General features: G+C 40.8%; 1 protein-coding gene across 1 annotated transcript in view; it reads right to left on the bottom strand.

The window, feature by feature from the left end:
• COL6A6 (collagen type VI alpha 6 chain) overlaps positions 1-26,948 on the bottom strand; it is a 133,704-nt gene that overhangs the window by 39,552 nt on the left and 67,204 nt on the right. The window contains exons 19-25 of the mRNA XM_072651307.1: positions 21,738-21,803; positions 20,516-20,569; positions 15,512-15,547; positions 12,042-12,104; positions 9,474-9,536; positions 2,284-2,346; positions 361-423 (exon numbers count right to left, since the gene is read on the bottom strand). Coding sequence (XP_072507408.1) covers positions 361-423; positions 2,284-2,346; positions 9,474-9,536; positions 12,042-12,104; positions 15,512-15,547; positions 20,516-20,569; positions 21,738-21,803 — 408 coding nt within the window. The remainder of the gene's footprint in view (positions 1-360; positions 424-2,283; positions 2,347-9,473; positions 9,537-12,041; positions 12,105-15,511; positions 15,548-20,515; positions 20,570-21,737; positions 21,804-26,948) is intronic.

The raw sequence follows: 26,948 nt of genomic DNA, 5'->3' as shown, positions 1-26,948 counted from the left end.
GCATTTATTTATCAAACCCTGGTGAGTAACAGTGAATACTGACATTGTTAGTGCTTATTTTAGGACACCGGATGCCCAGAAAAAAGGGAGAAGGGGAGTAGGGGGAAAGACAATTTTTCCTTCTTCAGAATTTTCCCTAGGCTCAGCCCTGATTATTCCTGTGGCACAGCTGACCCTTCAAGATGACTAAGATCATCCAGATTCAAACCCCACCCGATTCCTAGAAACTCAAAAAGCCTGGATCTTCTTAGTCTTCTCTCTATTCTTACAATGTGGAAATCCTGATGAGTTTATTTTCACACTAGTTAATGACAAAAGGGGGCCCCAGAGTAAGAAGCAAGGCAGTAAGAGAACTCTGACCGGCATTCCACGATAACCAGATAATCCAGGCTCTCCCTTCTCTCCTGGGGATCCTGGCTCTCCCTGTTAAACATAACAATAAATACATGAATCCATTGCCTTGATTTTTACGACAATCCATACTTCAAAACTTCAAGGAAACATGATTTCCTAGTACAGGTTTTCTTTCCCCTGATACAACTCTTGACTCTTTCATGTCTTAGCAAATAGTTTCATGAGTTAGAGTGCTGCCCCCCATCTCTTTCTGCATTCCCCCCTATATCATCACCTGATGGCCAACCTTTTAATGAGGAACATCTGTAAACTTAGTAAGGTCAGTCCTTAGACAATACTCTGTCACCTCACCTAGATTGTATCTGAAGACTTTCCAGCTTGGTAGGCCCTATTAGACCTTGCACTCTGCCTTTGAAAATCCAAAGTCCCCTTAACACCTCTGCTTGGGGCAGAAGATCAGCAGAGACTTGTTTGATGCAAACTGGAATTAGCATCAATATAGGTAATACCATCAAACTACACAATGATGGTGACTTAGAAGGTACAAAATACGTTATATGTTGAATGTCATTGCAAACCAGATTTTCCTTTTGTTATCAACCAAACCTCCAGAAAAAGTTTGTATTGCTTAGAGAAAACTTCCCTTTGAGCTGGCAACTGACATGCACTAGGATGCACCCTTGGAAGTGAGTTCAATCTAATGCAAAAGAGGACCTTTCTTTTTAAGAAAGAAAAGAGACAAATGGTGTTCCATTTCGGCTTTAGCTACAAACCAACAGGCTCCTGCAACAAGGCAGAGCTAATGATCTAGATGTTAGATGCTTAGTTCATTTCATGGTTCTCAAGGGAAGGTGAGATCAGAGGCAGTAGCTCTAGGCTGCTGATGACTACACAATCTCATGAGTGCTATAACACAACTTGATGAGATGCATCGGATTTGTGCATGAAGCTTAACCCTTTCTTAACCATGAAGCACACATTGGGTCCCCATTGAATGTGAAGGCTGTGTAAACTCCACCTAGACAAAGGTCAATGAAGAGTGGGCTCTGGAGATGAAAGAGTAGAGAACTACAGATGTGAGAGCTGGAATGGGCCTTATGGGATCAACTAACCCACTCCCTCATTTTACAGGTAAGAAAAGTAAGGCTTTAAAGATATTAACCATCTATCAATAGCTATTTAGTGGTGTTTTGTTGTTGGATCATTTTCAGTCATGTCTGACTCTTCCTGATCCCACTTGAGGTTCTCTCTTGACTCAGGTCAACAGGGTTAAGTGATTTACCCAGGATCACACAGCTAGTAAGCATATGAGGCCAGATTTGAACTTATGAAGATGAGTTTTCTTGGTCCCAAGCCCAGTGCGCTGTCCATTGCACCATACCTAGGTGACATTGTTGGAGTGAAGCTAAAACCCAGGTTCAATGGTCTGTTTCCAGTTAAGGCCTGACTATATGGATAAAGGCTGAGGCTGGCCCACAAAGAACTAGTCCTAAGCCCATCATAATCAAAGAGGATGGAAGGGCAGCTCTCTTTGGGGCTTCCTACAAGTTCATATCTTCTCTGGGGGTAAATTTAGAAAACTTATGAAGGTAATAGTTTCTGGGGTCTGTTTCATAACAGACAATCTCCTGAAGGTACTTCAAACACCAATAAGACACGGTTAAGTCTGAATCTTTGGGGATCATTTTTAGAGGGAATTTCTCATCTCAGTGGTCCTTACATCCAGATGGCTACCAACAGTCCTAGGGTCAGCCTAGTCTAGAGAGTCAGTAAGTTCTTTGTGCTGATGGGGTCTCAACCAACAGATTCCTTCAGTGTTACTGACCATAACAGATGTTATGCCATTGAATAGGACCCTTCCACAGTCCTTTTAATCTAAATAACCAAAGAATTCTGAAGCTCCTAAATACATCAAGAAACATGACCTACTTTATTTCCTCTGCTCCCCCAGCTGCCAGGACTCCCTTTAACACCATCTGGGCCTGGAGGACCCTGCAAGAAGCCAAATATGAAAATATTATATCAGGATCCAAGGAAACTTTCTCCAAGTGGCTGGCTTTGTATGAACTCCTGGATGAAAATGAATTACAGATGGGTAAAAGCATTGTGGCTGTATCCATCCTAATTCTGGAAAAGATATTGCAGCTGCCACATAAAGGCTAGTAAGCTAAAGAAAGTTAATAAGGTAATTTGAGTCCTGTCATGAAACTCATTCAATGTCTTTGTGGTTTTCCTCTTTCAAAGAAACTCGCAGGTGCCCTAGCCATACACTAAAGTACATGATACAAGTAAAAGTAGATAAAATAAAACCCAAATTTTAAAGGAAATACTCCAGATGACATTTGCCTTGAATTTATTCTCATCTCTCCTATACTTGTTAGAGAATATAGTTTATCTCAACAGACTAAAAGCTCGTTAAAACATATGTACATGTGTACACAAACACACACACACACACACACACACACACACACACACTTCAAAAGCCAGGACAATTGCATTCCTTGGTTCTTAGGAACTGAAATAATATCCTTTTTTTTTTAAATCTTTAGACTCATGAAGGAAGAATTCTCTTTTGACTAAAATGTTTATAGATAATCTTTAAAAGTAATCCTAACATGAGTGTATTGGATTCTATTTCATGATGCATTTTCTTTGCAACTACAAATGATGCATCCAAGAAGTAGGTACACCATCCTTTCTGGGACAAACATGACCCCAAATTGTATTGGTTTCACTCAGGAAAAAAAAGCTTTTTTTGTATTTTAACTCCCCCTCCTTTTTTAAAAAGAGAACTAATGAGGAAAGTTAGCTATTTTCTAAGTGAAAGGACTGGCAAACACTGGAACCAGTTCTTTAAGGAGATAATGGAATTTCCTGATTTCAAGATCTCTAAACCAGAGTAATTTCTTACGCCTGAACTGACTTGGGTGTGGTCCTGTGTGAGAGTGAAGGGATGCACTAAATGATCTCACAGAGCTTCTTTTATCCTTACGATTCTATGAAGAGTGCAGGAGGCTTTCTAGGTGCTGGAGGGACATTGGAAAGTTGCCATGACATTTAGGTTCTATGAGGGACTGAGTATCATATAGTCTGGGAGGTAGATGAGATAGCAGCAGCATCTAGTCCCATACACATCAGCTCAAGAATCTCCCACAGAATATCCCAACAAGTGGTCATCCAGCCTTTCTTTGAAGAACACTAATAAGCAGGCACCCACTCTCTTTTGAGGTAGCCCATGCCACTTTCAGATGGCTCTACTTCTACTCAATGCTCCTAGTTCTACCCTATGGAGCCAGGCAGTGTAAGACTGGCCTTTCTTGCCCTTGACAACCCCCAAACACCTGAAGTATTTTTCCCCGCATAAGTGTTCTACAAGGCAAACATTTCCAGTTCTTTGGGAATTGATGGTACCAACTCCTTAACTATCCTGGTGGGCCCTCTTGGATATGCTCCAGCTCGTCTATATCTTTCCTAAAATGTGGCACCCATGCTGGATGTGGTGGCTCACCCCTGCAATCTCTGCTTCTTGGGAGGGTAGAGGTTGATGGATCCCTAGAACTCTGGAGTTCTGAGCTGTCATAGAGCTGAAGTCAATCAGTTGTCTGCATTAAGTCTAGTACCAATACGGTGAGCCTCCTGGAACTGGGAACTGCCAAGCTGATTAAGAAGGAGTGACCTGGCTAAGACTGGAAATGGAGTAGGTCAAAGCTCCCATTCCAATCAATAGAAGAATAAGATTTCTGAGTGGCTGCTGAAATTCCAGCCTAGACAAGATAGGAAGATCTAATCTCAAGAAAAAAATATGGTGCCCAGAAATATAATCTGGATATGGTCTGGAACAGGGATCAGCTATAATCCAACTATTTAATCTCTCTCACTTAGGACATTATGCCATTGAATGCAGACAGAAATTGAATTCACTTTTGGCTACCATGCCAAACTGCTGACTGAAACTTGAAAGCCATGAATATTCCCCATCTTTTTTCAGGGGAATATTGTCTAATCATGTCTTCTGTTTCTTGTAACTGTAAATATTAGGGTGTTTTTTAACCCAAGTGTAAGACTTTACATCTTCGGGATCTGTAATCTCCATGCTTTGGGACTCTTTTTGGGATTTCAGCTCCTCGAAGCCTGCCCATTTTGTCCTCCCAAAGTCTTCCATGGGAATCTCCCAGAGAGCTGAGGACCTTCCTTGAACTTTCTTGATCCTGGGCAGATATCACTAGAGGACACAGGTTGGTCATCAGTTATTCCCTACTCTTGTCACATAACAGCCCACAACTATCATTTATATTGCATTGTCATTTGCGTATTATCTCATTTTGTCCTCATAACAACTATTTGAGGTAGGTGCTATTATTATCCCCATTTTACAGGTGAGGAAACAGCAGCCAAGAGAGATTAAGCATTTTAACAGTCATGTAACTAGTGACTATCTATGGAAGGATTTGAATTCATATCTTCCTGACTTCAAGTCTAGATCTCAATCTACTATGTAATGTGCCCGCAATTAAATGACTTACAATCAAAAAGCCTGAGTGGAAGAATTTTATTTTGGGGGGATCAATAGGGTGATTTCATTGATATAAGCAATTTTCAGGGGTGAAACTTTCTCTACAAATGTAGAGTGGTGTCTGTACTACAATTTATAATCTTAGTGATTTGCCATGGATCATACAGACAGTATGCGTCAGAGGCAGGATGTGAATCTTGGTTTTCTTGATTTCCTGGGAGCAGCTAGATGGTGCAGTGGATAGAGTGCCAGGCTTGGAGTTAGGAAGACTCATCTTCCTGTGTTCAGATATGGCCTCAGACACTTACTGACTGTGTGATCCAGGATAAATCCTTTAAGCTCTCAGTGGCCAGACAGCTTCCTAAGACTAACATTTTCAGAACAGGGACCAATCACCATTGGTAAAGTTTCCTCATTGGAAGTTCCTTCTACTGTGTAGGAGAAAGGTAGAGAGGGTAGAGGTTGGATTCTAGGAGACTCTTTAAGGAAGTTACTGCAATAGTCTGGGCAAGAAATGATTAGAATCTGGGTAGTCATGGCATAAAGAGAGAGAAGGGGACAGATGCAAGAGATGTCAAAGAAGTAGAACCAATGAGACTTGGCAAGAGGGGTAAGAGAGAAAACTTGAAGACGACTCCTATGTGAAATGGGATCAATGGAAGAATGGAGGTACCTTCAGAAGAGATATCAAATAAGACAGTTAGAACATTGGGTGCTTTTAGAGGGTAATATATTAGGCTCTGTTTTGGACAAGTTGAGTCAGATACCCACAGAACATCCAAGTGTAGAAGTTAAATAGAAAATCAGAGATACAAACTGAAGCATTGGGATGCTACTTCTCAGGGGTTATCTTATTTTTCTGTTTGCATCCCCAGCACTGAAGCTATGCACCTAGTAAATGTTTAATAAATGCTGGTTCATTCATTAATTCATGTTGATTTAACTTGGATGGTTTTATCGAGTTCTTCAAAGATTTTCTAACTTCCTTATTCTCTGCAACAGATTTTGGAACTCATAGCTGCCATCACTTTCATAATGATACTTTGTAACATTCTTAACTATGAACCCTGCAAATCAAGGTTACTGAATGTACCAGGAAATGATGTTTCTTGTTGCCTTTGGATGGATAACAAAACCAACCCTGTTATTTGGCTCTCCACAGAAAGTCTGATCCCGAGCCCAATACTTTATTGAGTGCACCATCGAGCTGCCCTATATTGTAGTCATGTCCTTTATCACTATAATATATTTCCATACCATACCAGGTTTGTTATCTGTCTTCTAAACTCCTTCTCTGACTGTTTCTTCTCTCTGAGTTATCTAGATACTGTTTCTACATCTACTTCTGTTTCTCCTCAAAAAAATGCTCTCCACCATGTTTCTCTCTTTAGATTCCTCCATCTCTAAGCATGCGTGTATGCTCATGCACACACTCTCTCCTTCTCTCTCCCTCTCCAGATTTAAAAAGCTTCCTAGTTCTCCCAAGGATGCTGGTCAGAAGCTCACTAGGGCATGAACCCTAGCGAACTATTTTGAAAACCAACATACCTTTGCAAATAATTGTTAAAAATGCTCAGGCCTATATAACTTCCACCTGGATCCCCAGATTAGCACTGGGCATCCCATCTCCTTCCAGCTACCCCTGTCTTCAGTGTTTTACCTCAGGCTGTTAAGAAAAAAACACAATCATCTCTATACAGCAAATAATCTTCCCACAAAAACAAAAACAAAGAAAAGGGAAAAGAAAGGAAAGGCAGAACTGTACTCAAATTTTCTTGGGTGCCACTGCCTAATTTTTACTGGAAACTTCATTTTATTCCTCCTCAGCATCTAGGTATGTGTTTGGTTCTTCAGCAGCAGGAGCACTTACATATCGCTTAATGTTTCACACATGTTAAACTCATTTAATCTTCACTTTCAGTCCTCTGTAGGTGGGTTATCTAGTTATAACTGAATGCTCTATTGAATGCTTCTCAGAACACTACCAAGAATAATCTTTTTTTTTTTAAAAAAACCTTCCAACACCAAATATGAGAACTCTCATGTTCTACCACTCCAATGAACAAACAGACCTGGTTGTTAACTAGTAAAGATGGTAGCTGATAGTATGATATGATATGATGGTATGACAGATGATGGTATTGTGCTTTAAGGCTTGTGAACCACATGGATTATTTATTACAGAAGGAACGTCATAGCAAACCTGGGAAGCAGGGAACACTGCTGTCAGTACTCCCACTTTGCAGATTTGGAGAGTGAGGTGACTTGCCCCTGGCCAGCTGGCAAGCATCAGTCAGAGGCAGGGTTTAAACTTTCTGATTTCAAAATTCTATCCACAATGCCACACTGCCCCCAAATCCATAGCAAGAAGCTAACGTGACTGGAAAACCTCTTATTAGGGTGCTTGACTTTGCCAGTTTCCTTTAGTTTCTCTTGTTAAATTGAAAACAATATTTTGAAAACAAGCATTCATCATTCTCTTGACTGCGGCAAATTCCTCCAAGTTTGGAATTGCATTTTCTACGTGTTGACAAGGGCATCTGAAGAAAGAAAGAAAAAACCCCAGCAAAGAACTCCTCTATTTTCCATCCAGATAAACAGAAGGTCTGGACTACAGAGGAGGAAAGATGCCTTTTTACTGACTCTGAGGATGCCAAGAAACTGAATGATTTATAGCTATGACCAATAGCCAGAGAGACATAAAAGAGGACTCATTCTTCAAGATACCCTGTAGGGCAAATGGAATCACTTACTCTCATAATAGCATCTTGGATTATAGTTCTAGAGAGTAGAGCAAGGGAAATACCCAGAATGCTGAGTTTTACCCCATCTACACCTGAACTTTATGGATAAGTAGATGAAATACACAAGGTGCTTTTTTCTAAGCCTTAACATTTTCCCTTAAAATCTCACCATATGGTCTGTGCTACTTTTATATCATCCAGGTATGCAAAAAGCAAAACAGACTCCTTCCATTTTATTTTTTTGGCTCTGACTTGAATACACTGGGATAATAACAGTAATGATGACAGACACTAGAGTTGGAAAGGTTTGGGGAGCAGTTTGTTCATCGGAACAGATAATTAATGTCAATTGAGGAGAAGAGAGGTAAGAGATAAAAATATACAAAAGTAGATGCTTTATAAATATTTGGAGGCTGGGAATGTTGATTAAGCGCTGGGCCACTGCTCATTTCTACAAAGGAAAGTCAGGCAATGTGGTACCAGGATAGAACAGAGTTTTCAGCTATTTCTATCCAATGGAGCACTCATTCCTCATATTGTAAAGGGTAATGAACTTGAAACTCCTGTGATGTTGGGAGGATGCTAGATAATTATAGAATATGTTCCTCCAAATGAGAACATAAGGTTGTTGACAGTAGTTTGATGAAATGTCTTCCCAACCTGTCCATTGGCAGAAGGGTTCTCTATATCTCCCAGCACCACACATCTATCGTAGGGACAAAAGAATAAAGGGATGTGGAATTATTAAGTGTATTCCTACATTACTCCAGGAACAGACATCTCTGGCTCCAATATAGTCTACTAATTAACAAAAATTTGGACGTAAACAAGATTTTTTCCTCAGCTATCACCAAATCGGTGTGGCAGTTGGGTGATTTTCCTGAGGGGCCATCTTCAACAATCCCAGAAAGAGCATTTCTTTCCTCTTGGAAGCCCAGGGAGTGCAGTGTTACAGCCCAGGGAGAGTTTACATCTGGAAGGAAGAATTTATCCCATAATATACAGTGATGAATTGAGATATATGGATGATAAATCAAAACCTATGGCTTTGTTATCCTAACAGAGTGCTGGCAAAGAGAACAGGTGAATGACCCAAAAGGGGGTATTTGTGAAAAACAGAAGAGGACAACTGCTAAGGGAGTCATGGGAGTTTACTGAGCATGGCGGCAAGTATGGTCAGGTTTGTAGATTAGGAATTTATGCAGGTTCTGCCAAGCTGGTTGCTGTTGTGGGTCTAAGACAGAGAGATCTCTGCTACTGCTTAAAGTTTTAAGGGATCTCCGACCTTACTGAGTCCTTTAGGATTGCTCGATTGGGTAAAGGATATATACACCAACCAAAACTAGCAACCAGGGAAGACCCCTAAAAACTTCTTCTCAAGTTCATCCAGTACCATCTTCCTATGGAAAAGATAGCCCAAGGGCACCCAAGATTGGTGGTTTTCACCCTTTTAGAGACAAACCCAATCTTAACCTAAAAGAGTTCACAGACCACAGCTCCATTGCAACAGTAGTACTATTAGCATGTGTCATCATGAAAATAATGACCACAAAACTCCTTTGAATTCTATGGCATTTCAACTTGAATTGTACTTTCTTAATCATGACCATGGCTACATATCTGAAAATTTTTTTTAATAGATATACAGGTGAGATCTAGTATTTACTCAGTTTGCAGAAAACACATTTGCTAAGTAAATATGAAAATGGCAACATTTGGGACATCGATGGATTCATGTACTCTTTGTGGTAACTCCATCCATTCCTTCCCTCCTTCTCCTAGAGGTTATAGCCCACAGGATGAAAAATCACAGTTCTACATCCCAAAATGGGGGAGTTGCTTTGTCTGTTGACACTTACCGGGAGGCCTTTACTTCCTACACTTCCTCGTCCTCCTTTCATGCCAGGATCCCCTCTTGGGCCCTAGATAAACAGAACTGGAGAATTACTGCCCTCTGAAAAGAAAACTCCATTAACTTGACCTTCAAAATAGAAAGGCTTTGTCTAAAACACAGACAGAATGAAGATAAGCCCAATTAACTTCTCTTTTTTTTTGTTTTCCTCAGCATGTGAGAGATAACTCATCCATACTCTGACACATTGGCACAATAAAGAAACCAATCTGTATGGGAGAGTGTCAGTGCTCTGCAGGAAAAAATAATGAGGTCAAACTGAACAAAAATTTTCCTGACCTATTCCAACCTATCCCCCGTTATATCAAACTTCTTCATACTCCAAACATGGTAGAATTATTTCTTTGTTCTTTTTTTAGTTACATTTTTTAAAAAAGTCTGATAGAAAACAAAAAATTTTAAACACTGAAAAGTAGCCCATCATAAAAAATTCCTCAGTGTGACATTACAAAGTGATATTACCTGTAATAAAATAAGGCAGAAATTCTTATTTATTATATTGATTAATAATTACTGAATCATGTGGAATACCATGCACAGGCTGTCCCCTCAGGCTTGGAGGGAACTCCTCCCTTCTTAGAGAATCCCTTTAAGTCCTTTGAGACTCAGTTTAGGTACTACCTTCAGCATGATACCTTTTCTCACCTCTCCACAAGCTGGTGCTCTCCCCCTTCCCAATCAACCCATACCTATTTTAAATATACTTCCATATAGACACGCTACTCCCTCCAAGAGATGCCTACAGGCACGTTGGTCTTGGTCACGAAGGCCAAGCATCGTGCCTTTCACCTAATCAGTACTTGAGAATGCTTATTGATTGACACTGTCTCGCTATTTTTTGTGTTATTAGAGAGATGCTTTAATGTAAAAGTGAATTAAGATTGAGATGGGGAAGATTTCATATAGTGACCGGACATGGCGAGTCGAACAGAGCCAGGGACTCCACTGAGACATTTCATCATCTACCATTTTCATTTGAATTCAACAGAATCTGGTTCAACAAACCTTCAGCAAGCACCTACTATGTGTTAAGCACTGTTCTAGGAAGAAAAATAGACTTAATATCAAATAGTCTTTGCCCAAAGGAACCTTAAGAAGCACTTCCTTTATTAGGGAAAATCATCACGAAGAAAACAATTCAGAAAACAGTCAATTGATTTGAAATATTTGGGTCCAAGAAAGAAAAGCTTTTTACTGTGGTGGGATCCTTTGAGAAAACATAAATAAATCAGAGATACTTTCTCCAATTCAAAAGAGCAAATCTGCTGGTAGAAAATAATTGTACAGGTTAAATTTTTTTGGGGGAAAAAAGCAATGTCCCCCAACAGGACAAATTTTCTTCACTCTTCCCATGCTAATGATTTTTACGGAAAAAACATGTCCCAGCTTCTTGCATTTTGGCCCCATTTCTTTTTCATGTTCTCATTAAATCCAAATCTTTGGGTTTCTTAAACTTGCCTCATATTCTAATGTTTCAGGCAAATTACCCTTTGGCACATCTTTGTCCCCCCTCATCTGGTGTCAACCCACACACACGCCTCTTCCCTTGCTCAGCTTCCAAGACGATCAGACTATACAGAGCAAAACCAAAGCTGCTGCAGACATCGTTTTTCTTAAGAACACAGCTTGTTCTCACACTGTTCGTGAAGCAATTCTTTCCTACACCAATGGCCAATTCTTCTACTTTGCTGCCTTCTGGATCTCATGCAAAACCTTATTTGTTAGCAGGAGTTCAGACTGGGGAGTTTTCTGGGGTCCCCTGAAATATCTGGTCAGATATTCCCCATCATCTTCTAAGTATACCTGGAAAAAGTTGGGCAGCTTGGTTGGTACAATAGAGAGTGCTGGATTTGGAGTTAGGAAGAGCTGAATTCAAATTCTGCCAGACTGTGTGACTGGCTAATAAGTCACTTAACCTCAGTTTTCCCATCTATAAAGTAAGGATAATAGCACCTACCTCAAGGACTATGGTGAGGACCAAATGAAATGATGTCTGAAAAGTGCTTTATAGATCTTAAAGTGCTATATGAACATTAGAGAATAAAAATAAAAACTTAAACAATTTGAGGTGACTTACATAGGATCAGAAATTAAGACCTAGAAGAACTATAGAGATGATCTAGAGTCAGTCCCTTCATTTTACCAGAGGAAGAAATGGAAACCTAAAGCAGTTAAGTGACTTAACCCTTTGTAGCCAGTAAATGGCAGTGGTGAGATTTGAACCCAGGTCCTTTGACTCTAATTCTTTTCTGCCTCTATATTTGGCCTCAAATTGGAACTTAGTCCCGACAGTTTATATTCATTGGGTCAAGACTCAGATTGAGGATTTCAAGGGTACTATAAATCCATAAAAGGAAATGGTAGCCACAACAGTCCTCCTGCAACCAGAGGTGCATCCATCCCAAGCCCACTTTGCCAGTTCTCTTTGTGTGAAACATTAAACAGAGTTCCTATGAATTTTCATTTCTAAAGTGGAATGTAGCTACTTAAGGTACTGATCAGTGTCAATATTCACCTGGGGTCCTTTCAATCCCAAATCTCCTTCATGACCATCCAAACCAGAAATTCCATTGATCCCCTAGAATAAAAAAGAAACACCTGATGAGATTCCTGGTGACACCCAAATTCTGACTCGCATATGAGGATAGTGCAGTACGTGCTTTTGTTGCTAAGATGTAACAGGGCAATGCAAATAAATGAATTTCCTAAACATGCTCAAACCACAATCTTTGAAAGGCTTCAAACACTGAGCCAAATACTTTCAGCAGAGATGCACAAAAGGTACCAGGAGGGACTGAGCTGAATGATCCCTGCCCATTCTCTGAGAATGCTGAGAGCTATGAAAGAACTGCAAGTCAGACAATAAGAGAGAGAAGAAAATGTTCTGTACCATCTACCAACTGAAGAAGTGGTTTCTGAATAATGAAGTATTAGGAGAGGCTGAAAAGCAAAGATTACGGGCCAAAGGCGCTGGCAAATGGCTCAACACCAGAAACATACATGGTTCTGTTAATGGAAGTGACAGTAAAGAAGATAAACCAGCATCTGTTTTGCTGCCCAACCCTAATGACCATGAGGTCCCTCCATCTGACTTGCAGCTGAAAGATCCTATTAGAATCTTTACATTCTAATCTAATCCTTAGACAGGGGCAGACTGTCTTGCTTTTCTCTGTGTATCTCCAGCACTTAGCAAGGTCTTTTTCACAGACGTAGCCCTTCCTTGCTCCCTGGCTGAAGATCATCACGCTTAACATAGCTTTTTTAATTTCTCCAAATCTGTAAACATCTACTTCTCAATCTTTATGGAAATACCTGGAATTCCACATAATTAAACTATTGGGAGGATAGAGGAATTATTTAACACCCACAAAAAATCCTGGCACAAAAGACCTCAGATTTATTTTGCATGGCTCATCACTGGCACACTTGCAGAGGATTTCTGAGATCTTGGTGGCAGGGGCTCAGTGTAAGGAGAACAGCTTGTGAGTCTCTGTGGATGCCCCTTCAGCCTCCAACATTAGGCGAGCCTACATCTTGAATCCTGCGAACGATTGATTTCTTCACATTTGACTCCTTTGACTCAGTTTCTGTTTCTACTTTCAATCTCTCTCCCCGACTGATTTCAGTCTCCTGGGCTGTCTACCTGACCCAGCCCTCTTCATTTCTGTTGCAACTATCTCCCTCATCTGTATAGGAACTTCATCTTAAACAAGCTCCCTTAATCGATTCTTGGCCAACACAGTAGCCAATTCACATCCTGAATAGATTTCCAGGTACAATGTTGTAGGAAGACTACTCCTTGATTATCTGGCCACCAACTCTGAGCTATCCCATGCCCATGTAAACACAGTTCTACTCACACTAGGCACGACATATGATGCTTATCATAAGCCTTTAAATTTGGACCAAGATAATACTGCCACAAAAGCCTTACAGTTTATACTTCACACAGAGATGCACTGTGAATCATTGCCATATACAGTGGTAATATAATTTGGCCCACAGTTTAAATGAATGTGTACATGACACCTGTGACATTTACAACAGAATTTTATTCCATTCTTTTTTTAAAACCTTGTTTTGGTTTATACTTGCCCTGAGAAATTGTATTTAGGGTGTCAGAGGCATTAGGAAAAACAAAAACAAACCTCCAAATAAACTGAGCTCAGGCTTCCAACTGAAATCAAATCAGACTCAAATTTGAGTAAAGATGATTAAAATTTGCCTAGTTCTCCCAGTTCAAACAACTTTATGATTTTTCTTATTTTTTTTTCAGAAAATTTGGCCTGATCTTTCTTTGAAATCTGAAGTTAGATAAATTTCTCCAAATTTTATTTTCAAAGCTCCTATTGTTTTGCCAAGATATTTTAGTGTCTCAATATCATATCTGGAAACAAGAGCCAGATCTTTCTTAATTTCTATGATGCTGTCAAGAGTTTCACATCACCCTAGAAACTGGTGCTTCTACACTGGGTAGCAATGAGGTGGTACACCATATTACAAGATGGTGATGATGAAGTAGATATTTCTAAGCTATACTTGGGTTCTGCCAAAGACTCCTCTTGTGGGCTCCCATCCAGTAACTTCCCACTGCCACCTTCAGAGAGTAGGAATAGGGGATGACAGAAAGACCGAGTAGCTTTCTCTGCTCTCTAAGAGTCTGGAGAATTTGGCCGTTTTTTCTCCCATCTATCCCTGGGTCTATACCTTCAGGGGCAGACTGAAAACAATCTCCCCAAATCCTGGCTTAGTTATCACTTGGACTTGACCCACAGAAGTATTTGACTTAGCTTCCTTCAGTTCTGGACATACACCCCCCCCTTTGGGCTGCATCTTTCTGATCCCCAATCTTTGTTTGGGTTTTCTCCTAGTTCATCATGGGTTATGGTCATTTTTCTAGGGGGTTGATTTTGTAGGTTTCTCACTGAACTTGGGAGCTACAAAGACCTGGCTGCTAAACCTTCTTTATAAATTCATTAGCCATGTGGTCCATGACAAGTCTCAGCCTCTCTGGGCCTCAATTTCCTCCTCTGTAAAATGAAAAGGGAACAAATATTTATCAAATGTCTGTCTACTATGTGTCAGGCACATGGTGCTAAGTAATCACTTTACAAATATCATTTCATTTCATCCTCACAACAGTCCTGGAAGGATGCTATTATTTTTCTCATTTTATAGCTGAGGAAACTGAGGCAGGCGGCAGTTAAGTGTCTTGCCCAGGATTGTACAATCATGAGTGTCTGAAGATGGATTTAAACTCAGACCTCTTCTGACTATGATCCTAGGACTCTACCTCTAGGGTCCCTTCCAGCTCACAATCTATGATCTTATGATCTCTCTGTGCATCCCTGTTTCTAAAAACAATCATTCCACCCAGTTTTGCCTCAGAGAAGGGCTGAAAATATGTACATTCCTGCCCTGTTTGCAGAGCTGGGGCACCAAGCAGGGGAGACTGCAGTCTGTCAGGCTGCCCTGTTAAGGGCTGACTGGTTCCAACGAGCTAGCGTTCCCGTTCTTCACTTACAATCTGTTACAGGAGATGGCCCAGAGAGTTTTCAGAAATGAGGGTGACAGCAAAATGTACCACAACAATCATTCCAGGAAGCCTTTGCTTGCCTGGTGTAGAGCCCTGAACTAGGTGCTTCAGGGGAGTCTAAGAAAGTGACTCCAACAACCCTACTGGCCTCACTTCACCAACCCTTCTGTACGGCCCACGGTGCCTGTCCACTAGGAACAAAACTCTCCATTCAGTTCTCACATTCTGCTTTTCTTTGGCCTTTTCTCCCCTTTGTGTTAGTATTTTAAACCCATCATATTTTTTCGGCCTTGCTGGTCTGAGGTCAGCCCTCAGTCCATGGAGGGGGAAAGGAATTGTTCTCCTCCATGTTCACATTGTTTTTTCACCATGATGTTGGCTGTGTGAACCAATGTCCTTTTGGAATAATCTTCACAGTGGGAAGGTGAGGAAGGAACGACGGATGGTACCTGTGGGCCTGCTGGTCCTCTTCGGCCATGCCTTGGCTAAAGTGGGAGAAAACAAAGCACAAAAAAACCCAAAGGGAGAGTATAAATAAATATACATGTAGAATAAATGCATGAGTATAAATGTGCATACAACCATGAACATATGCATATACCTGACATGTGAACACACTTAAACCTGTGTATATGTCCACATACAACGCATAAGTATACACTTCATATACACATATATGCATATACACATTTACGTACACACATATACATACACACACACAATTTTAGCCTATGTTTCTAACCTGGACCAGCTACTCCTCAAAAAGTAACCTATCCCTTCTGGGGATCATCCTATTGATGCCACTTAACGTGGACACCTGAATATCTCTGCCCGCTGTAGTTCAGAATTCAGGATCCAGAGATCCACCATCGCTGAAATCACCAGGGTGCCCAACCCTACCCAGCTTCCATACTGCTTACAATGCATTTAAAATAGCAAGGGTACTCTGGGGAACAAGTTGCGGAGAGAATTTGATCATTCAGGTGTGTCCTGTGACAGCACAGGCCCATATTACAGAATCCTGGGATCACTGACTTACAGCTCAGGGAACTTTAGAGAGCTGCTTAATTTTTACAGCTGAGATAAATGAGACATGAGGAATTATGTGACTGACCCAAAGTCAAACAGTATGAATGGTGAAGTTGGAATCCAAATCCAGGTTCTCTTATCTCCAAAGCACCTGTTTTCTCATCCTAAAATTAGCAATATCATTGACTAACATTTTCCAAAGTAATTAGGTTGAGGAATGCTTTTGTGCTTAAATCATATTGGGAAAACTTAGAAATGCTGGTTTCAGGAGTGTATGGGTATGGAATACCCCCTTGAATAAGAGTTTGGGGACAATTTTAAGAAATAAAAGAAATTTAACTCCTTTTTACATCTAAAATGCCACACAAAAATGAATATTTGTTGATATGTATACAATTTCCTTTTGATGTTTTAGAGAGGAAAATTATCTGTAGCAGCAAAATGTTTTCAGGGAACGCCAAAATTCCCAATCATGAGGGACACTTTCTACAATTCTTTTAAAAATCCAGCTTAGCCAACAGTCCCTCCCCACTCTGCTTTTACTAGAGCTGTTCACGACTTGCAAAATTGACTGAGGCAGATTTCATCCCTTTTTATTTCACCAGGCCAACCACCAAATAAACTCAATTATCGGTGCTGTGTCCAAAAGGCAGCAAGCCAGAGAGAAATGGATGATCAGCCAAGGGCTTGGAGAATGAGGCACAGGCAATAATCAGTCCCCGAACAACTGAGCTTTGGCTACATTTGCTCACTGTGAATTGGCAGGTGGGAGGTGGTGGTGACTGGGGTGGGAGGAAGGTGGCCAAACCTATTCCATTTTATCCAAAGCAATATAAGCTGCTTCACTGGAAAAACAAAACAAAGACATGAGTCAACAAAGGCAACCAATGGACTTTTAAAAAATGATGGCCAGTCATATGGATGTTTTTCCCCCCTCTAAGGAGCTACAAAGCATTTCCTACCAACACCCTCATTCTGACTTCGGATTCAAGTTAAGGTTCTTAGTAGTACTAACTGATGGCTAATGTTACCAGAGTACTTTACCCACGCATCATCTCATCTGAATCTCACTACCGTACAGTGAAGGAAGTGCTACATGCATTAGCCTAGAGACCCGTACAGGCATCTCAGACACTGGCTTTAATGGTCTTAATTCAATTAATCGTATTCTAAAGAAATATATCAACAGACAAAAAAAGAAAAAGGTTCATGAATGAAATATGTGTCCCATTTGCATAGTACCCAGGTTTGCCTTAAGAGTGGGCAGCCACCTAAATGTTATGATAGAAGAGTTTTTGGGAAGGATTGTTAGGCCCCAAACATCTTCCCTTCCAGAAATATAGTATTTGAAATTCTATTTTTAGAAATTTGTAGCCTGAAAATCTTTTAGTAGTCAAGAGTCTCTTATTGAAACACAAATATTTCTAAGACATGCAATACTTTCAGTTTAAATTACAATTGAAGGAGGGCTCAGAGGGAATGGATCATGGTATAGGCAATTCAAGAGATTTATAGAAAGGGAACATATGTGATGAAGAGGAAGAAGGGCTTCTGAGAAAGAAGACAGTGTAGAGATCACAGGAGCACAGATGTGGCTCCAAGTCTTACTACCCTATGACCTTGGGCCAGTCTCTCTGGAGTTCAGCTTGCTCACTCTATGAGGTCCTTTCCAGCTCCAAACCCCAGTATCCTAAACTTGTCCCATTCACAATTTTACTCAAATGTAGGTCCTTCTGGTCCCTTTAATAAAAAGTTCTCAATAGACTCCAGTGGCTCTCTCAACTCCAGGAGCAAAGGTCAAATCCTTTGTTTGGCATTCAAAACCTTTCATACCCTGGCCCCCTCTTACCTTCCCACTCCTCACACCTTTCTCCCCATCACACCCTCTTTGATCCAAGGACAGCAGCCTTCTGGCTGTCCCATGAACAAGACCCTCCACCTCTGGCTCAGGGCATTGACTCCGTTTGCCCTTGTGTTCGGAATGCTCTCCTTTCCCATTTCTACCCACTGTCTTCCCTGGTTTCCTTCAAGTCCCAACTAAAGTCCTATCCTTTACAGAAAAACTTTTCCAATCCCTCTTCATTCTAGTACTGTCTGTCTTAATTCTTTCCTCTTTATCCTGTACAGCTTGTCCATACACATTTGTTTGCTTGTCTTCTCCCTGCTTAGACTGGGAGCTACTTCAGGGAAGGGACTTTTTTTGTATCCTTAGTGCTTGGTACTGTGCCTGGTACTGGTGCTTAATAAATATTTTTTGACAGAATGAAAACTCTTGGACTCCCAGTCTGATGTTTCTTCAAAGACCAGCCCAGAAAAGGAACCAAACAGGTAGTCCTAGCTTCCTACCAAGAAGAAAAATGCCAGAAATTAAGTGCCTGAGAACACAGATGGAAACCCTGAAAGGAAGACTTCAGTGTTTTGGTGCCAAGTAGCTCATATCTTTAGGATTCATAGTGCTCTACTAGCATCCAAGTATGACTACATGAAGTCCCAGAACATCTGCAGAGATTCGGGATTCCAGATCATGAGAAAAAGCAATCATTTCTTTAGATAGAAAATGTCAGCTCTAATTACACTCCATCTAAGGAGCAAATCCCATTCATATTCCTGCCTTGTTCTCCTCAGCCTAGCTAGGTGAAAAGGTCAACGCATGATGAATGGTCCCTTTCCACCCTAGTCAGAAGTGAAACCTGCCCTTTGTGGCTACAGACCACAGATGCCCTTCCTTCTCTGTCACGGTATTCAGTGCCACCTATCAGCTGCATAGTCTTGTTCATGATGTGCTTCCCCCATCCATCCTGGCCACTGCTGCATGGTAACTAGGACTGCCCCCTTTCCTAGGCCATTGCAGTGCCTTCTTACTGGAGGCCTCTGTTTCAGCAACTCAGTAAAAGCACCATTTCTACTGGCTCTTGCCAACTGTGGTTCATCAGTAACTTGTGGCACTCTGGGCACCATCTTTCTCCACAAATAGCCAGCACAGTGGAGTCCCATTTTAGAAGCCTGACTCAGTCTTTCTCTTGAATATCAAATATGATATGCAAATGACACTTATCATGACCGCCAGCCATGACGCCCAAAGAGGGCACAGGCTAAGCAGTCAACAATAATGCTCCTTAGTCTTCTGTGGAGCTATTGCTTCTACAAGATCTGCTTTTCCTCTTTCCATATGCCACGGGATATTTTGCCTTATGGACAATATTCTTTAAGACCGAAAATATTTTCCAGGGGTATGTAAGAGTCACACCCTTTAGGATGTGAGATGATTAGCTAACACTCTATTTTATCCATAGCTGCATTAAAGTAGCATTAATGAAACGTATTTTTCCAGAAGTCAATAAATTCTGAACATTTCAGATTTTTTCCTTTCTCCCTCCCTCTTCAAATCCATTTTCTTTGCCATGCATGGAGGACTGAATCCTCAGAACATATGAGGATATTTTTCTCTTGAGGTCATGAGACCAGTCCCACTATTATCTTCTGACTGGAAAAGGGATCATAAGTAATTAAGGCCAATAGACTTAAACTAATCAAAACTCAGTTCCAATTTTCTAATATTGTTGTTAGGCTTTGAGAGGAAAAATTATAATTACCTAGGAAAGGGGCTCTGGAAGCATACTAAAAAGTGTTAGAAAATATATTAACTTGAGAAAGAATGAATCTAATTTAGAATCAAGTATGAAATATAAGAATTTATATGCACTTCATCGATCATGTTTTCTCCAGTCACAAAATATCTTTCCTTGGTCCTCTTACAGTCTTTGTGCTTTACCAGATAGTCAAGAGCAGGTCTTATTTCAGTTTATTCCATGTACAAAGGCCTGAGGGTTAATGCAGAACGAAAAAACCCAAATCTGGTTCTCACACAGATGTCTACACCTGGGAATGTGTTTTGAGAGAAAGAGTGGCGCAGGATAGAGAATGCTGGATTTGGGGTCAGAAAGACCCAAGTTCAGATTCCTGCTCTGCTACACATTACCTGTGCCACCTTGGGCAAATCTTTATCTTTTCTCAGGCCTTAGTTTCCTCATGTTTTAAATGAAAGGCGAGGATGAAATGACTTCTTCCCTTTCTGGTTCTAAACCTATTTGCCTTTCACTCTGAGTGAGTCCCGATTCATCAAGGGATATCTAAAAGTCTAATTAGAACATAAAAGGTAGCATGACTTCTGTGGTGACCTAATCTAGCCTGCTGAGGAGGTAACGCCTCCTGGGATACACTTTCCCCCTGTAGAAGATTCCTGTTGTCCCCAGGCCAGGAGAATGCCCCTGAAGACTTAATGCCAACATTGCTCTCAGAGCTTCCATCATCATCAGTTTGGGCTGACCAAGCCAGCAAGTCATAATGGGAACACAGAAGCCCCTTCCCCCAGAGGAGAGCCAACCACTGCAGTCACTACCAAGGGAGGAGGTTTCGGTTCTTACTGTGTCTCCTCGGGAGCCTGGAGACCCTGGGATTCCTGGTTGTCCTCTTCTGCCCTGTCAAGGAAACAAGCAGCAGTTTCACGTTAAGACAAATGCAAACATTTTTATCTCCTCCCACTCATTTTTTAATAAATTTGTAGGAAACTGGAGAAGCCAAATGGAGCTAAATGTGAGAGGCAGAGAAAAGTTCTCTCCTTTTGCATCACATTCCAGTGGCCATTAATCACATCTTTTTTTGGGGAAATGAGGAAGAAAGGCAAAAAAAAAAAAAAAAATACCAATTAGATGACTGCATCTATTCACAACTCTCCAATTCACTTTCTGGCATATATACCATCATATTGAAATCAAATCTATCCATCAAGTCCTTACATACATTTTATTGCTAATGAAATATGTTGCATATCCGTCATTAATGTGATCATTTTTTTGGCTTTTTACATGTGGGTTATCCATCGGTCATCCAGGATTCATTCCTCTGGCTAAGCCACTGTGGTGACTAACACACCACTGAGTAACATCTCAAAATATTGTCCTTCCAAATCCCAAAAGGAGGGAGGTGAAGTGGCTTTTCAGTCTATTTTACCATTCATGACTCTTTGTAGAGTTTGTAGACTCTACAAAGAGTCATGAAAATAATTCTTCAGTAAAGAGGAGTGAGGGGCAGAAACTAGTCCAAGAAGTCTATTTTTTTTTAAAAGTCCTTAAGCAAGGATAAAATTCTTAAACTCAAAAACCTGGTGTGAATCTGTCGCTGTTAAGTTTGTTAGAGAGATTTATCTTGAGCATCTGAGGAGTCAAGATCATCACTCAATTCACGCTGCTCATGTAACAACAAGAATATTTTGTTCTTTTACAACATGCTTCCCTGATGTGTTTGGAGCAAGAGAACTCTCCCATTGGCATGAGTTCTATCAAATATCCCTCTACTTTAAATTAGGGAAGAGACATTTCCATTTAGTAGACAAATACACCAAAATGAAAGTTCATCAAGACTCCCAGTTCAAAGGACGAAACAAAAATAGACATCAGAACTCCTGGATTGCCAGTAGGTCAACTGAAACAGTGATCGTTCAGCTATTACAGTTAGATTTTTGTATGTTAAACAAACCAGCCTTTGATCACAATATCTCTGGTTTTATGTCTCATTCCCTTATGCTTAGACTTCACAGTTGTCTTGTGGCCATTTTACAAAAACAATTTCAAATTCCTGAATAGTTACTTGTCTTCCCCTTTCTCCTTTTGGGCCCATGGGTCCGTCTCTGTTATTGTCTGATCCAGGGTTGCCCTAGGAATAAAATAAATAATAAAAGACAAAATTGTCAGCAGCTTTTGCTAAAAGTAAAAGTAATTTTTACATCATGTCTCCTTGGGTATTTCACAAGATGTCGGGCCAAAAAAATAAAGAAATTGGCAATAGAAATCTCACTCATTTAAAAGCACAAGAAAAGTAAAATAAACAAGTTGTTTGAACATTCTCCCCTACCTATAGGTAGCTAGCCTCCTGGTCTTCTATGGCCACTTGGTACCTTCAGGGAGGAATTAAAACTCAAGAACCAGGCTACTGATGTTGGCGATAAGAAAAGTATTATTATTGAGGGGTCAACAAGCCACTGATGAAGCTATATGTACTCCTCAACCTCCCTGCCTCTGCTATTACTTACTGCTTCCTCCTAAGTCACTCCATGTCTACCCTGACTGATATCTGCAGAATGAGCAGAAGATGTTATTGCTATCCTAAGGAGGAGAAGAAGGAAGGTCCCTGTTGGCTCTTGGAAGTGTCCTGTTGGAAAAGCATTCAGGTGCAGGAATACTGAGTCTCAGACATGCCCACACAGTTGTTCCCTTCTCCTTCTACACCTTTTGCTGCCAAATTTCCCTTTTGTTTCAAGGCATGCAGAAGAGATAACCAAAAAAAGTAGAAGATGTTAAAAAAAAAGAAACCAATCCTTCAACATTGATACATTTTTTTTCTTCTATAAACTAACCAAAATCTCTCTATCTTTCCATGTCTGCCAGTGCTAGCTAATTTTCATTAACTTCAACAGAACTGAGTGGCTAAAGGCAGAACCTGGGAGGAAATCATGTCTACATGATGCCAAAACAGCCAACCGGTTTGATCAGTTCCATGAAAGCTGCAATCATTTCCCTGGAAAAATGAAGTTAAACCAGGCATTTGGCTCAAGTGGCCAGTTGTTTGAGGGAATTTGGTAACCAATATGGCCCATCTGGTAAACCCAAGTAAACACTACATTAGTCAGTCAACAAATATTTGCTGAGCGTACAATGGGATGTAATTATCCTTCTAAATAGCAGATGTGACTCCAAAATGCTGGGTGAAAAAAATCAGTCAATCTTTCAAAAAACCCTCATATATTCTAAATGTCCTAGAGAAGTACATTATTAAAAGAAATTCTGAAAGGAACAGTTTAATAAATCCAGTATTTATCTTCAAATTTGTCTTCATTTTCCCCAAGTTTGAATTTTGGCATATCAAGTTTTCTTAAAATAAATTAATTTCTATTTTGAGAGAGAAGGGTGGGAAGGGAGAACTCTGGAGATTTCATTTCATTTCCCAGTGAGGAAATTTCTTCTACCAATGCAAACCAGTATGTGCTCATCACAAAAAGAGAGATTCCTGGTGGGCACTAAGAAGTTAGTTACTTAGGTAACTAAGAGGTAGTTTGAACAGGATCACACTGCCAATATTTGTCAAGGAATTGAACCTAAGCCTTCCTGACTTTGCTGCCAGATCTCTCTACACCATAGCTGTGATTCTCAAAGTGTGGTCTAAGGATCTTGCGGGGTCTCAGATCCCCTCAAGGGGTTTAGGTGGTCAAATTATTTTCATAATGATACAAAAATGCTTTAATTTCTAATAGGACAAACTTTGATAGATAACGGCTCATAAAAACAAAAATTTGTGGATGTGTGTGGGGGGGTCCTAAATAATTTTAAAGAATCTTAAAGGGTTCCCCAGAACAAAAAGTTTGAGAACCAGTACTGTACTATGCTGCCTCTAATTACAAAGAATAACATGTGCATGCGTGCGTGCGTGTGTGTGTGTGCGTGTAGAGGGTTATCAGTAAAGGAAATGGAACATACTTAGGAAATTTGGACAGATAACCCTAAGCCATGTGTTTATAGAAAAAGCAACCCCAAGGGGACAGGTATTTTACTATTTGCTACAGAGCAGCACATTTCTGTCTACATAGGAAACAGGTGCCATTACTTTCTCCCCCTCTTCTCCCATTTGGGTAAATGAGCAGACCATTAAATTATATGCCACCATGGACAGCACTGGTCACTTTAGTATGTGTGGGGTATTACCACCTTCCTTACTCTCCTCTCCTCCATCCAAAAGAACATCCCAGTTCTGGGCATGCTCCATCTATCTTTGTGTGGGTACTCAGATTAGCAGAACTGGTGGATTTCATGGTGGAGCTTGAAAAAAAGTATCAGAGATGCTAGGATTGGGAGGCATTTCAGAGGTCATTTTTCAGAGGAAGAAACTGTGGCTGAGGAAGGTCAAGTGATTTGCTCCAGGTCACATAGGTAGTAATTCAAAGCCAGCTCCTCTGACTCCATGCTCTTCCAATAATACTATACTACCTCCAATGAAGGACAGGAAAAAGGGGATGGGAGGGATATCCCTACCACATGTAACTGTTGCCTTGGTGTATTTGAGAGGAGAGCTTTGGAGTTCACTTTCTACTCTGTGTATCTGTATTTAAAATAACCTCCCCATTAAGCATGGTTCCTTGTATAGGAAGATGGTCATACCCGTATCTAGGGCATAGTCACTGACATTTTATCACTCAATCCTACAGCAGCATAGAAGGAGAAGGTCTAGCACCTGGCTAACAGGAATATTAGTTAACATGATAAACCAGCATAGAGTGAGCTAGGATCCGAGCCCTTCCCAGCCTGCTGGGCTCTGCACCAAACCAAGCATCTCTTCCAGCAGCAGTCAGTCAACAAGTATTTATCAAATAGTTCCAATGTGCCAAGTATTGTGCTTGCTGCTGAGAGTACAAAGAAAGGCAAACATGTTCCCTGACCCCAAGGAGCTTACGTTCACATCGAGGAGGTGATGTGTGTCTAACTACATCCATTAGATGGAAGGTCATAAAGAGTTGGACATGACTGAATGACCCAAGGGCTCTGAGAGGGGACAGACTAGTAGCTGGGGGACTGTGGGATTTAAGTCTTGGAGGAAGCCAAGAGGAAGGAAATGAAGAGGCCAAGGTGGAGGAAGACTATTCCAGGTATGGGAGACAATCAGCACAAGGCATGTAGAGAGATTATCATCATCATCATCAAGGTTTGTAAAGTGCTTTATACATATCTCATTTCACAATGGACATGGAGTGTTGTATGTGAATGGTCAATAGGTCAATTACAGCTAGATTGTAAAGTAAAGTGAGGGGAGTAAAACGTAAGAAACTGGATAAGGTGAAAGACCAGGCTGTGAAGAGCTTTGAACACCAAACAAAGGGCTTGTGACAGGAGCTCATTAAGCAGTAGAATGGTGATATGGTCAGTTCTAAGCTTTAGAAAAATGATCTTGGAGACTGAGCAGAGTGTGGGCTGGAATAAGGAGAGACGTGAAGCTGTGTCTGGGGGGTGAGGAGAAAGGGAGGGGTCTATGATTCATCTGAGCAACTTCCTTTTCTCCTAGGGCTCCAGGGAACACCAGGAGGAGGGATGTTTGTGGTACTTGCCCCAGGCACGGAAATCACAGCTATAGCTCTGAATATGTTTGAGAAGGACACGCTTCACTGGGTCACGTAGACCAAATAAATGGTCTTGGCTATGTTTTCTTTGACACAATAGCCAATAAAAGCATTATGTAAGATCAACTGAACTGGCATACAGGAGAGCATGGCATTCCACCAAGAGGTTACATTTCCCAGAAATCAGGCTAATAACACACATGTTATGAATCACCCATCCACACGTACGCTCTCCACAGACACACGCCAGCATTAGTTCCATCAACTCTGTTCTCCCATCCTTTCCTTGAAATAGAAACCCATAAGTACCACCCATAAAAACAGGCATCATACCCAGCACTGGGACAGATTTCTGGGTGGGCTGCTGGAGACACAAGAATGAGGCTTGACATACACATGGTAAAGTGAGGGTTGGGATAAATATGGCACTCCAGAGAGCTGACTTTTCAGACATCTCATCTGTCAGCTTGGACATTCAAGAAATCAGTGACATTCAGAATTTTCAGGTGGTACAAATTTCAAAGGAATTTAAAATTCCACAACTGTTAAACTGGGAATAATTACAACTGGTTTTTACATTGATGTAGTCTAGAAATAGTCAAAATAAATGTTTGGTTCCTCTAGGTGGATAAGTGAAACCTGAAACCTCTTAAACTGATCTACCTTAATGCATGAGCCAGATTCTTCCAGGACATAAACTATTTTCTGTTTCTAAATTAGGCACCTTAGGAAGCTTCTTGAAAAGGATGAAATGTAAGGATAATGGGATGAAAAGGAAATGAATTACACTGAAATATAGTTTTTAAAATATTAAAAATGAGTTCATGGATTCCGGAGTGAGAATCCTACATGTAGGAAAGGTGCTTAATAAATGTTTTTAAAAAATTCAATTAATAAGCATTTATTAAGCACCTATATGCCAGGCTCCACGCCAGCATAGGAGACACAAAGACAGAAATCCCACCTGGTATCCATGCTGTGGCACCGAGCCCTTCTCTTTCTGAAGGTGATGCCTAATGTTTCAAGCTCTCTACAATCTGGTCTTTGTCTCAATCCCCACCCATGCCATCCCATTTACATTTCCATGTCTAGAAAGCATTCCCCTATCATGTCTGCCTCCTCCTCCACAAACTCACTCCAAGTCCCTCTAGTTTCTAATTCTCTCTCCTTCTTGAAATTATTTTGTATTCACTTAATAAGTTTACACATTCTGCCCCGCCCTGGTCTTCTAAGCCTGCTCTAGCAGAACACCAGGGCTTCACTTCTGTAGGGGTTGGATCCCTAGTGTTTATTATGGTGCCTGGTATTTAAGGGTGGGCAGTAAACTTTTATTAAGCACACACTGTGTGTGGGGACACAAAGAAAGGAGAAAGATAGCCCCTGCCCCTCCAGGAGCTTACAGTTAACAGGGAAGATAACAAGCAAAGGAGACTGTACAGACAAGCTGCAGATGGGACAAATCCGAAACAAGCAACAGAGAAAAGGCACTGGAACAAAGCAGGCCTTTAATAAGTGCTCATTGAACTGAAATATATATTTTGTTGTCTTCCAGCTGTGTCCAACTCTCCATGACCCTCATTTGGGGTTTTCTTGGCAGAGATACTGAGGTGATTTGCCATTTCCTTCTCAGCTCATTTTACAAAAAAGGAAATTGAAACAAACAGGGTGAAGTGACTTGCCCAGGGTCACACAGCTAG

The sequence above is a fragment of the Notamacropus eugenii genome, chromosome 3 (genome assembly GCF_028372415.1).
Source record: "Notamacropus eugenii isolate mMacEug1 chromosome 3, mMacEug1.pri_v2, whole genome shotgun sequence".
In the NCBI taxonomy this organism is placed as follows: Eukaryota; Metazoa; Chordata; class Mammalia; order Diprotodontia; family Macropodidae; genus Notamacropus; species Notamacropus eugenii.
The sequence above is the reverse complement of the archived record's forward strand: the minus strand, read 5'-3'. Positions and strand labels throughout refer to the sequence as shown.